The sequence below is a fragment of the Scyliorhinus torazame genome, chromosome 2, assembly GCF_047496885.1.
Source record: "Scyliorhinus torazame isolate Kashiwa2021f chromosome 2, sScyTor2.1, whole genome shotgun sequence".
In the NCBI taxonomy this organism is placed as follows: Eukaryota; Metazoa; Chordata; class Chondrichthyes; order Carcharhiniformes; family Scyliorhinidae; genus Scyliorhinus; species Scyliorhinus torazame.
In genome coordinates, this window is record NC_092708.1 from 61,725,182 (window position 1) to 61,738,304 (window position 13,123).

General features: G+C 42.7%; 1 protein-coding gene across 1 annotated transcript in view; it reads left to right on the forward strand.

Annotated features, from left to right (window-relative positions):
• LOC140406652 (low-density lipoprotein receptor-related protein 1-like) overlaps positions 1-13,123 on the forward strand; it is a 1,475,832-nt gene that overhangs the window by 173,185 nt on the left and 1,289,524 nt on the right. The window contains exon 6 of the mRNA XM_072494659.1: positions 2,412-2,592. Within this exon, the coding sequence (XP_072350760.1) occupies positions 2,412-2,592 (181 nt within the window). The remainder of the gene's footprint in view (positions 1-2,411; positions 2,593-13,123) is intronic.

A 13,123-nucleotide genomic window follows, 5' to 3' on the forward strand; every position in this document is an offset into this window, starting at 1 on the left:
GAGGAATCAAAAGGCAGATTATTATCTAAATAGAGAGAGACTGCAGATGAGTGAAGTACAGAACATCTCAGTGCTCTAGTGCATGGATCACAAATGGCTAGCAGGCATGTCCAAAAATTAATTAAGAAAGCAAATGGCATTTTGGCCTTTATTGAAATGGTCTTGGAGTTTAAAATTAGTGACGTTTTGTTGCAGTTTTACAGGGTGTTGGTGAGGCTTCACCTAGAATATTGCATACAGTTTTGGGCCCCTTACCTAAAAAAGGATACAGTTACATTGGAGGTAGTCAAAGGAGATTGACCAGGCTAATTCCTGGGCTGAGAGGATTGTCCTATCAAGAGATACTAAATAGTCTATGTCTAAGTTCTTTGGACATTAGAAGAGTGAGGGGTAACCTCATTCAAACATATAAGATCCTGAGGAGCTTGACAGGGTAGATTCTGAGATGTTTTCACTAGTGGGAGAATCTTTAACAAGGGGACATAGCTACAAAATAAAGGGGCAATAATTTAAAACAGGTGCATAGAAATTTTGTCTCGCAGAGGTTGCTGAATCTCTGGAATTCTCTGCCCTGGAGGTGGTGAAGGTTGGACCATTAGAAGTATTTAAAGTGGAGATGAATAAATGTTTGATAGACCGAGGAATAGAGGGCTATGGGCAAATGGCACAGAAAAGGAGTTGAGGATGGCATAAATCAGTCATGCTCATGTTAAAGGCTTGAAGGGCCTGGTGGCCTACTCCTGTTTTGATTCCTTGTGTTCTTGTGTAGCTACTAGACCATGTCAAAGAGCTAGTACTCTGCAATGAGTGACTCACAACTTCCTAAGACCTCATCACCACTTACAAGACATGAATGAGGAGAGTGATGGAATGTTCTCCAATTGCCTGAAGGATTGAAACTGCGACAGTGCTTAAGAAGCAAAATGGCATCTTCGATAAAGCAGTGCACTTGATCAGTGACTCATCCAGCACCTTAAACATCCACTTCTTCACCATTGGCACAGTGCGGCTGCAACATGTACCATCTACAGGATGCAATACAGAAACTCATTAAAGCTTATTTGGCAAACCCACAACCTCTGCTGCCAAGAAAGACAAGGGCAGCAGGCATTCCTTCACGCTGTATACCATCCTGTAGACCAGTCGATTGTTGCTTTTCCTGCATTGTTGTTGAGACTAACTCTGGAAATACCTACCTAACAGCATTGTGGCACTTATTTCACCACTTGGACTACAGAATTTCATGCAGTCAACTCGCCATTACCATCTTAAATTTATGTTTTGCCAATGGCATCCATGTCCTAAGAATTAATTTTTAGAAAAATACATTCATGAAACAATTTGGTACATTTCTGTAAGAAATGAAGGTTGAGGGTTGGAATCACCAGACTGAGGCAGGTTTCTTGGGACAAATTATTCCAACTTGCAAGGTTCTCTGTCGGCGGGATCCTCCTCTTCGTCAGCAGCACACTCACGCCGTGGATTTCCCGACGGTGTGGGGGTGCCCACAATGGGAAAGTCCATTGGCCGACTGCCGGGATGGAGGATCCCACTGCCGGCAGCGGCGCGCCGCACCAGAGAATGGCTGCAGTGGGACGGAGAATCCTGCCCTTGTTGTTCCTAACCATGAGTATTTTCAGCATTTTCCATTTTTATTTCTATGTAAGTGGTAATTATTTTTGAACAGTGCCGTTTAGGTTTTCCTACAATTTGCAGCTGAAAAACAGAAAGTCTGCACTGGCAATACCTGATAACACCCACAGAGTGGTACAAAGGAGTTAAATCATATTTTTCCAACCCAGTAATATTAAATATTGGGTGTCTAACCTAAGTTGTGTATCACCTTGTTGTGTATTATTGGCTTTGAACTGTTGGCCGATAACAACTGTTTGAACAGTGTTAATGAAAACATCAACAAAGTTATACACAATTTAAACATTCTGTGCAGGGGAACCTAAGCTTTCGTGCCTTGATTTTAATCTTTGGGCAGCACGGTAGCACAAGTGGATAGCACTGTGGCTTCACACGCGTCAGAGTCCCAGGTTCGATTCCCCGCTGGGTCACTGTCTGTCCGGAGTTTGCACGTTCTCCCCTTGTCTGCGTGGGTTTCCTCCGGGTGCTCCGGTTTCCTCCCACAGTCCAAAGACGTGCAGGTTAGATGGATTGGCCATGATAAATTGCCCTTAGTGACTAAAAAGACTAGGAGCGGTTATTGGGTTACGGGGATAGGGTGGAAGTGAGGGCCTAAGTGGGTTGGTGCAGACTCTATGGGCCAAATGGCCTCCTTCTGCACTGTGTGTTCTATGTTCTATGAGGTGATCATAGGACTGGTGGAACTCGCCCTAACTTACCAGCTTTATGCCATTTTCACCTCCAGATTGTCATCACTTTTTTTAACTTTTAACTTCCAGGCGTGGATAACGTTGAAGGTATCGCTGTGGACTGGATTGGCAATAACTTGTATTGGACAGACGATAGCTACAAGAAGACTATAAGTGTAGCAAGACTGGAGAAGGCTTCTCAGACGAGGAAGACATTGGTAGAAGGTGAAATGTCGCATCCAAGAGCAATAGTTCTGGATCCTTTACATGGGTGAGTGCTTGCTTTTACAAACTTCAGGAGGCTCAATGTGATGGTATAATTAGTAAGCTTGTACTCTGAATAACTTCTTGCCGAATAAAAAGAGAAATACGTTTGTTGCCCCTGAGGGAGGTGCATTTATTACAGATTGTACATTGTTATTGCTGAGTAAAAGCCTGTTGTTAGCATCATCGACCTACAGGAAATACACTGCAAATGAGCAATTATTATTTCCTAGATTTTTAAAGTCTAATATAATGTTACCCATAAAAGCTTTCATTTCCTGAAACAGTTCTTTTTATTGGCACAAGATACAATGTAAACAGAAGTTTTAAACAGCAATTCCAGTTCAGGTAGAAGCACAAATTGCGTACTGGAGGCAGTGTGATGTCAGCCAGCTTAACTTATTGCCCTAGGAATTGGATCATCCATGAAGTGGGGCACAATGTGGGTGCAGTGCACGTTCCAGATGCCAAAAAAGGTAACGTGTTGTGCCAGACTCTCTTTTTAAAATTGCCAACGAGCTGCAGACATCAGTCGCAGCAGTGGAGACGGGCCGGGTTGCCAGCAAGATTGGCCAGCTGATTTCTGACTGAGGCTGCAGAATAAGCCTGGAAGGGGGAGAGAGGACAATCACAGTGAAGCAAGCTGCAGCTGGCAGTGGCCCAAGATTTTAAGATGGAGCTGGGAGGAGCAGTTAACGTTCTTATAAGTATCTTAAAAAATAACTTAGGGTGGGATTTTCCAATGCAGTCTGCTCCGAGGCACAAAATTCCCACCTGAGGTCAACGGACCTTTCAATTGTCGCTCAAATTGTCTGTCCTGCCCGTGTCAATTCAGCGATGGGCGGAACTGGAAAGTTTATGGCAAAAGTATTTGGTGACAAGTTTTTTCAATGCTTCAGGTTCAGATGCCTGTAGACGTGGTACCCTGAATGTTATTGATTTCCTATGTTCGGTGTAAATGAGTACCCAGTTTGGATGTCAGACTGGCTTTGGCTTTGTCCCATAATCAAGGGTCTTGTCTCTGACTTAGGCAGTTGTCAGACAGGACTTTTGTTCCATGCTGTTTCCTGACCTTTTCAAATAATTTCTGTCATAATATACACCAGTATATCATGGTGCAGACACACACTGATGGACACACAGTGGGACCAGTCAACATACACAACACCGAAGCCAATCACCAGTGAGAGCACACGCACTATAAAGACAGGGGGCATCAGAATTCCCGCTCATTCGAGTAGCAGCTAGCTAGGAGGACAGAGCTCACAGCCTGCAACACAGACATTCACCATGTACTGAGTGCATCAACTGGTTAGGACAAGGCAAAGGTCTTTAGTTAAAGCTCGTATCGTATTTGCCCACAGTTCAAGTATGTTTAAATAGTCAACCTTTTAATAAAATAGTGTTGCACTACTTCAAGTGTTGGTGACCTGTATGTGATCCAGAACACCCAACACACAATTTCTTCACCTCCTATTTTATCGTTCCTCGCCTGAAGGTTTACACGCATGAGCGGATATGGCAACATGTGTGAATTGGTACAGTAGAAATATATGTCGGAGGTTAGTTCTAAGGAATATTTGTTGACTAAGTTAGGGGAGAAAAGATGTAACTGATACCTTATACAAAAAAAATATTGATAATTTTATTGCGAAAGTAAAGTGTCATCATGCTTTTTTCTGATGGAATTCTGAAGTCCCTGCTTCCTTATGAGTTTAGACTATCAGCAAGGGGATCAATATAAACTTTATCACACCTGACATGCTTACATGTTACCTCAAAATTATATTGTGTAGCACCCCTATTCTCATTATAAAAAGTGTAATTACAGGTCCAAAATGGCATTTGTGTCATGTACACACTTCTGGTGCGAGCTGCACTGATGGTATTTTAGATAGGTTGTTAGTTAGGGCATTGGATGCAAGGACTGGAGGTGTGGAGAGTAAGCAGCGTGTAGGCAGAGTAGCAGTCAATTGACTGCCATTTTGGATCCCAACACTTGTTCTCAAACAGCTGAACATATGCTCAACAACAGGAAGGAAACCCCATGAGTGCTATTTAAAGGGATCATCAACTATTTTCAGCATGCTGTTCATTGATTTCACTGACTATTGCTGATATATTAGATGTTTTTGGAGCTTTGTACTGTTACTTATATCTGCTGAAAACTACAGTGAATGGTGAGCCATTCTGTGAAGGCCTTGCTCCTCACTTCAAGGGTTCTGCTCAGTCACTTACTTTGAGTCCTGGATGCTGTAAGTTTCATCCCCGTTGGCTAGCCTGATGAGAGGGAAAATAATCAGCAGTGGTCAAGGAGGAAAAGCTGTCCAAAGAGGGAGAAGGAAAAGAGATAGAATGGATTTCAGCAAGAAGTAGGGCCTTCAGTGAGCAATTTTCCCATCTCAATCCCGGTGAGGAACATTGTGTGTAATGTTTTTGTTTTGCTGAGGATGTGCTGACAGAAATCTGTTGCTGACATACCTACAACCTCAGAGCAGGGTGAGGACAGCATTGCCAGTGGCTTTGATGGTGGCCATGGTCATTACTTGTTTCACACCGGGCTCCTTCCAGGTTGGAGCAGAGTGATATTTCCAACATCTCACTGTTCACAGTTGCTCTGATTACAAGTGTTATGACTGGGTGAGGAGCAATGAGCTGGTTCCCTTTTTCATTCAACCCGCTCGGTTGGTTACAAGAAAGGTTTTCAAAGAAAAATAATTTCCCCTGTGGATAAGTTTCTCAGACCAAATGTTTTTAAACTTTTAATAAGGAGCCAATCAAACCAGGTTTTCTTGAGTCAAACAAAGAGTGGGCAGGATTCACCAACCCTGTTATCTGGCGCAGCGGGATTCTCCGGCCGGGATTCTCCGACACTGCGCCGGGTCAAAGAATCCCCGGGGGGAGGCGCGAATCCCGCCCCATTGCCGGCTGCCTTATTCTCCGGCGACGTTTTTTGGGGGCCGGAGGCATTCCCGCCACACCGGTCGGGGGCCGTTGACAGCAGCCCCCCCCCCCGGCGATTCTCCGGGCCCTGATGGGCCGAGTGGCCATAATGTTTTGGCCAGTCCCGCCGGCGTGAATTACTCACCTCACGCACAGCGGGACCTGGCAGCTAAGTGTGCGGGGGTGGTCCTGGGGGGGGCGCCTCATGGTTGCCTGGCCCGCGATCGGGGCCTACCGATCTGCGGGCGGGCTGGTTCCGTGGGGGTCTTCTTTCTTCCGCTCCGGGTCCGTGTAGGGCTCTGCCATATTACCCGGGGGCCAGCGTGGAGAAGGGAACCCCCGCGCATGCGCGGAAATATGCCGGCTGGTCTGCTCATGCGCAGAAATACGCCGGTCGGTCCGCGCATGCTCTAGATCACACCGGCCGTTCCGCGCATGCACGAACTGGCACGGCGTCAACCACTCCCGCGTCTACCTTGCCCCTGAGAAATTGGAGAATTCCTCACTTTCGGGGGCTGTTAACGCCGGAGTAGTTGCCGCTGGTTATCCTGCCGGCGTGGGGACATAGCCCCATTTTCAGACAATCCCACCCTCGATTCGCGCAGCAGGCCAATGGGGTTTCCTGTTGTGGACCGCCCCACGTTGTCGGGAAATGTGCAGGTGTGGGTATGCTGCCAGTGGGGCAGAGGATCCTGCCAACGGAGAATCCCAGTGAGGAACTTTATTGGTCACTTAAAACCCAAGGAAAAATTATTAAAGACATAGCACACGTCCGCACAGGTCAGAAAAGAAAGTTGAGTCCAAATAAAAGTTTAAAAAAATATAAACAAATAAGTCCTTGTCTTGTCTTGTTCATGAGATGTGGATGTTGACAGGTTGTGACCATTAATCAGGTGATATCAGTCGAACTTTTCAGTTGACTTTAGCAGTTTTCCTGTCTGTTGGAGACACTTGTTGGCTTTTCCCCAGAGGGAGAGATGACATGCTTATTGCTGCAGGAGTGACTGTCATTTTCCGTTGTGATGCTTGCTTCTCCCTGATACAACATTTCTCTCTAGTGAGAGAGAGGGAGCGCGGGGGGTCCCGATTTTTATTCCAGCAGTGTTCTTAGAAAGCTGTCAAGTTTCTTCTCGCTTCTGTCTCTCTGTTTTGCAGAGCCCGTTTTTAAACTCATTTCTATGTATTCCCGGAAGGTCTTACATCCAAATTCCATTTTGTTTTCAACTCAGAACCTTTTTGGCATGTTCTGAGATGTGGTTTTTGGGTGTCTAGTGGGATATAGCTGGCTGGGGGGGTATATTTTCCATTGTCTTCACAAACAAAGAGATTCAAGCCGAGCCTTTTGCATTTTTCATGCCCTCCTTTCAGACTCTGTTTGAAGTGGGCCTTGACACGTCTTCAGGTGCAAAGTATCATGTCCTCCCAGGAAGGTCGGCAGTATCATCCACATAGGAAATTTCTAGAAGGAGTCCCTGCACAGTACCAGCTATCTTTTGATTAGTGTCTTTTCTTGTATTTCTATAAAGGACACAGACCTTCTTTAAGGAGACCAGTATGTCTAATGAACTTATAGGTTGTGGATTGCTCTCACTCCAACACCATGTTGGCTTTTGTGACACAAGGAAAGCTGAATGCATTTTGTTCTGTCTTGCCAGTGAGTACCAGGTGAAACAAGAATACAGTGACAGGCAGGACAGCAGGTTTCCATGTGGTGCAGGGTGTCATTCTGCAGATGCTGCATGTAAATTCATACATTTATTGCAGCTGGAATAAGTTCGACATATGATGTCCAGTTGATGTGCGCCCAATCTCAGCATATTATGCAGGTCAATGTCCAACTTCCTGGTGACAGTCATGATGCCTTTATTCTGCAGAATTCTTCTGTACCATCAGCGTTTGAACCACCAGGAGAAACTGCCGGCTAGCATCAGGATAAGGATAGCTATTTGCTGGCCACATGCATTCGGCACCACCATGGTAGCACAGCCTTGAACACAAGATCTAGGGTGAGCTGCTGCCCAGGCGGAATGGAAGGGAAAATCAACAAAACTCCTTTCTGGCCAGGCTGTCCGTGATTGGCTCATCTGACCATGATACTAGTGAATGCAACTCTAGTTTTGCATTGAAAAATAATCACATGCATGACTTTTCATCAGTCGCTGACCATCACAGCAAGCTTTTGGTTGCAATGGTTGCGTTCATTGCCAGAGGAAGTAGTTGATGCTAAAACTTTGAATATATTCAAGAGGCGGCTGGATATAGCACTAGGGGAGAATGGGATCAAAGGCTATGGGGAGAAAGCAGGATTAGGCTATTGAGTTGGATGATCAGCCATGATCGTGATGAATGGCGGAGCAGGCTCGAAGGGCCAAAAGGCCCCCTCCTGCTCCTATATTCTATGTATTGTTATAGGTCAGGGTTTAGAGAACCCCAAAGTGTATCACGGAGTTCACCTGACCCACAACTTTTAATAGATTGTGGTATGGGGAGCACACGGCCCACTCTACAGGTTTGGTACAGCAGAAATGGAAAAGTATTTTATAAAGAAAAACAATATTTATTCTATGACCTCAAGTTAACCTTTTTAAAACAAACAGTGAATATCTTAGCAACCATTACTTCAAAGATAACCCCCAAAGAATACAACACTAAGGAACCCTTTAAGCTGTTCTTTTAACATCCAAAAGACTTAGCAACCTTTAAACAGAAGCACATTAGGCGTTACATTCAATACTGAAAACATTTAAATTTCTGAATTCACCAAATGATCAAGAGATAGTCCTTCATGTCAGAGAGATCAACAGTACAGCTGCTTTGGCTGACCTCAGCTGCAACACACTGAAAAACGAAACCAAAAAAACAGACACACCCAAGCTTTTCTCAAAGTGAAACTAAAAAATAGAAGCAAAGCTCAGCTCCACCCACACTCTGACATCACTGCAGTAACATGAGCAGCTAACCATTTCTTAAAGCGACATTCTCATGACACCTCCTCCCAAGAAAAACAAACAAACCATCAACTTCAAAATGGTTTCATTTTTCACCTTTTCACTATCCTTTAAGAAATGCAGACAGTAAATATACTTTATCGTTTCAAAGAACAACACACGCAAACAGGTATAATAATATAGTCCATTTTTTTTTGTGCTTCCTCCAACTGAAATCCTTCATGATTGACAGTCTCTTTGAACAAGAAGGTTTCTGCACGATCCGTCCATTGTTCTACGCCTCGGCACTTCTCTTTAAAGTCAGATACTTTAGTTCAATCTGATCACAGAGTCCCTTGCAATTCTCCAACACAGGAGAATTGGTTATCACAGCTTTCAGGCAGTCAAATGCCTGTCGAAAATCCGCTGCCCATTGAAATTTTCGACGTTTCTTCAGCAAGTCCATCAGTGGAACAATCACACTGATAAAATTTGGAACAAATTTCCGGTAAAATTCACTCATACCAAGAAATCACATTATTTCCCTTCGTCTCGAGGGTATCGAAAACTCCTCAAGGAATGTGACCTGGGCTTTCCCAAATTCACTTTTGGCTAGGTTTATCACCAAACCCGCCTCCTGAAGTCGATCGAATAACTCCATCAGATGTTATAAATGTTCTGTCCATGTCTGGCTGAAAATTACCAGATCGTCGATGGATACCGCACAATTGGGAAACCCTGAAACAACTTTGTTAGTTAACCGTTGAAATGCAGCTGGGGTGTTTTTTATGCCAAATGGCATAACTTTGAATTGGTATATAACATCTGGAGTCACTAAAGCTGAAATCTCCTTCGCCCTTTCAGATAAAGGTACCTGCCAGTAACCTTTAAGTAAATCCAATAGGATAAGAGTCCGTTCTTGTAACTGCATTAACCTTTCTATAGTCCACACACCACTGTTGGGTACCGTCTGGTTTAGGTACCATCACTATGGGTGAGCTCCATTGGCTGCAACCCACTTCAATTATGCCATTTTTAAGCATACTCTCAATCTCTTTGTTAACCTGTGCCAATTTTAAAGGATTAAGTCTATATGGATATTGTTTGATTGGAACAGCATTTCCCACATCTACATCATGTATAGCCATTTTAGTACTTCCCAATTTATCTCCACAAACTTGCCCATGTGATATCAATAACTCTTTCAGGTCAGTTTGTTTTTCCTCTGGAAGGTAACTCAACAATTTATCCCAATTTTTAAGAACACCCTCATTTTCCAATTTAATTTGAGGTATGTCAAATTCACAGTCATCTGGATTTGGTTCGTCACTTTGAGTTAGAATCATTAAAACCTTCTCCTTTTTCTCTCCTTCCCTTTCAAAGTACCTTTTAAGCATATTCACATGACGCACTCAGTGAGTCTTCCTTCTATCTGGTGTTTTTACCACATAATTCACCTCACTTAATTTCCTTTCAATCTGATAAGGTCCACAAAACCTAGCTTTTAAAGGTTCACCTACCAATAGTAACAATGCTAAAACTTTATCTCCATTTTCAAAACTACGAACTTTGGATTTCTTGTCCGCGGCCCGTTTCATCACATTTTGTGCAACTTTCAAATGTTGTCTAGCCAATTCACCTGCTCTAATTAATCATTCCCTAAAATTTGACACGTAATCCAATAATGTAATTTCCGATTTCTCACCCACCAATTTTTCCTTAATCAATTTAAGTGGTCCTCTTACATCATGACCAAAAATTAGTTCAAAAGTACTAAATTTGGTTGACTCATTAGGTGCATCCCTAATTGCAAACAGTACGAATGGAATTCCTTTCTCCCAATCCTCTGAATTATCTTGACAATAAGCCCTCAACATTGTCTTTAATGTCTGATGCCACCTTTCTCACGCTCCCTGCGATTCTGGATGGTACGCAGTTGATTTAAATTGTTTTATTCCTAAGCTATCCATAACTTCTTTGAATAACTTTGAGGTAAAATTTGATCCTTGATCCGATTGTATTTCTGTGGGTAATATCTCGTAAATAATTTAAGTAACTCCTCCACAATCTTTTTAGCTGTAATATTACGAACTGGAATGGCCTCTGGAAACCTAGTAGACACATTCATTATAGTCAAAAGATATTGATTCCCACTTTTTGTTTTAGGAAGCGGTCCTACGCAATCAATTGGGACCCTTGAAAAAGGTTCCTCAAATGCTGAAATGGGTATTAAGGGTGCTGGTGATATCACTGCTTGAGGTTTCATCACAAAATGTGATGAAACGGGCCGCGGACAAGAAATCCAAAGTTCGTAGTTTTGAAAATTGAGACATGATTGACAAAATTTAACCACATCTTTATGTAGTCCAGGCCAATAAAAGATTTCTGGATTTTAGCTTGAGTTTTCCTTATTCCCAAATGACCTCCCACTGGTACCTCATGTGCAACTTGCAACACCTCCTTTACCCTACCGGCAATACTACTTGATGAACTTCTGCCCACTTTTCATCCGCCTGCATATGTAAAGGTCTCCATTTTCTCATCAAGACATCATTTTTACGGTAATAGCACTCTGGTATACACGCAGATTCCTCTTCCGTGTATGCTTTCTGATACATCCATTTTATTTCTATATCTTTTTGTTGTAACTCTGCCAATTTTCCTGAACTAAAAATATCCGCCTCATCCTCCACCTGTTCTTGTTCTTTTTCAACCATCTGATCAAAAATTGTTTCTGATAATTGCACTTCAACTTCATCTTCACTCTTTGATTTCTCCTCTTGTCTTAACTTGTGACTTTACGACTTTGTTACTACACAATCAGGAAAAATCCCAAGATATCCGTCCTTCAACACTTCAGTTGTCTGATTTTCCACTGGCTTATCAACCACAGTAGGCATCACCACCACTTGCGATCCAGCTCTATCATTACCCAAGATAAACTGTATTCCTGGACAAGATAGTATCTCTATTACTCCTACTACTACTTCACCGCTCTTCACTGGACTTTCCAACCTTACCTTATATAATGGAACGCTACTCCTCTCACCCTGAATTCCACATATTACCACCTTTTCTGGCAACATTCTTCCCAAAATACATAACTCCTCATCTCTTACCATGAAAGGTTGACTAGCTCCTGTATCTCTTAAAATTGTGACTTCCTTCCTCCTGATACACATGAATAAACTTTACCCACACAAGTAAATTCTTTAAAGAGATATGGCACCTTCTTCTCAATCACCTCTCGATCATTCTGTACAATCTTTTGCACCTCCTTCGCTTCACTTGGGCTTTCCTTTAACACTTTAACAAACCCCACTGACTTATCCTGTTTTACCACATCAGACTTCCCGGTGTTTTTCTTCAACCACCAACACTGTGACTTTACATGGCCTAGTTTATTGCAGTGAAAACATTTGAAACTTTTCATTTCTTTTCCACCCTCCTGGATTTATTTTTTAATCTGAGGTACATACTCCTTATTATCTCCCATCAGATCACCTTTACCTCTACCACTTGAGTATTTCTCATGTCCCCAGTTTCTATCCCTCACAGATTGAAATTGATGTTGGAAACCAAGTTTTGATTTATGAACTAATTCATAATCATCTGCCATTTCTGCTGCTAATCTCGCAGGTTTAACCCTCTGTTCTTCCACACGAATTCTCACTACATCAGGAACTGAATTTTTAAACTCCTCCAAAAGTATAATTTCTCTGAGAGCTTCATACGTTTGGTCTATTTTCAAAGCCCTTATCCACCTATCAAAATTACTCTGTTTGATCTTTTCAAACTCCATGTATGTTTGACCAAATTCTTTCCTTAAAGTTCTAAACCTTTATCTGTCGGCTTCAGGCACTAGTTCATATGCACCCAAGATGGATTTTTTCACCTCCACATATGTCCCAGATACCTCCTCCGGTAGTGATGCAAACACTTCACTCGCCCTACATACCAGCTTTGTTTGAATCAGTAATGCCCACATGTCCTGTGGCCATTTCATTTGTTTAGCTACCTTCTCAAATAAAATGAAAAAGGCTTCTACCTCCTTCTCGTCAAATGCTTGGACATATTTAAATAGATCCCCACCATGCCTTTGACTATAACACCCTTTCTCACTATCCTCATCACTATCGTCTAACTGTACGTTTCCCTTTACGTCTGTCAATTTTAACTGACTGTCATGTTTCATGGCCATTTTCTGAAGTCCAAACTCTCTCTCTTTATCTTTTTCCCTGATCTGTATCTCCCTTTCTATTTATTTTTGTTCTGCTAGGGCTATTTCTTCTTTGTTTCTTTCTTCTCTCTCCTATTCTTTTTCTCTCATTGCATATTCAAGCGGCTTTAATTCATTTTCATGTTCAAGTTGCTTAATCTGCAACTGGATCTTTGCCATTTCTAATGAGTCAGACTGTATCTCAGGCAACTTTAAATGCTTCGCCACCGCCGTAATTACCTCATCTTTTCACATTTTGTCAGGAAATGTTAACTGCAATCCTTTTGCCAAATCTAACAGTCTGCTTTTTGTCTCTGTCCATAAGGTACTGCGTGTGACCGTCTCCACCCCCAAAAACTTCTGAACCTCTGAAAAAGCCATTGTCTACAACACACTCCCCACTTAAACTAAAATACCACACCTGAAAAGCAACCACAATACGCTCACCC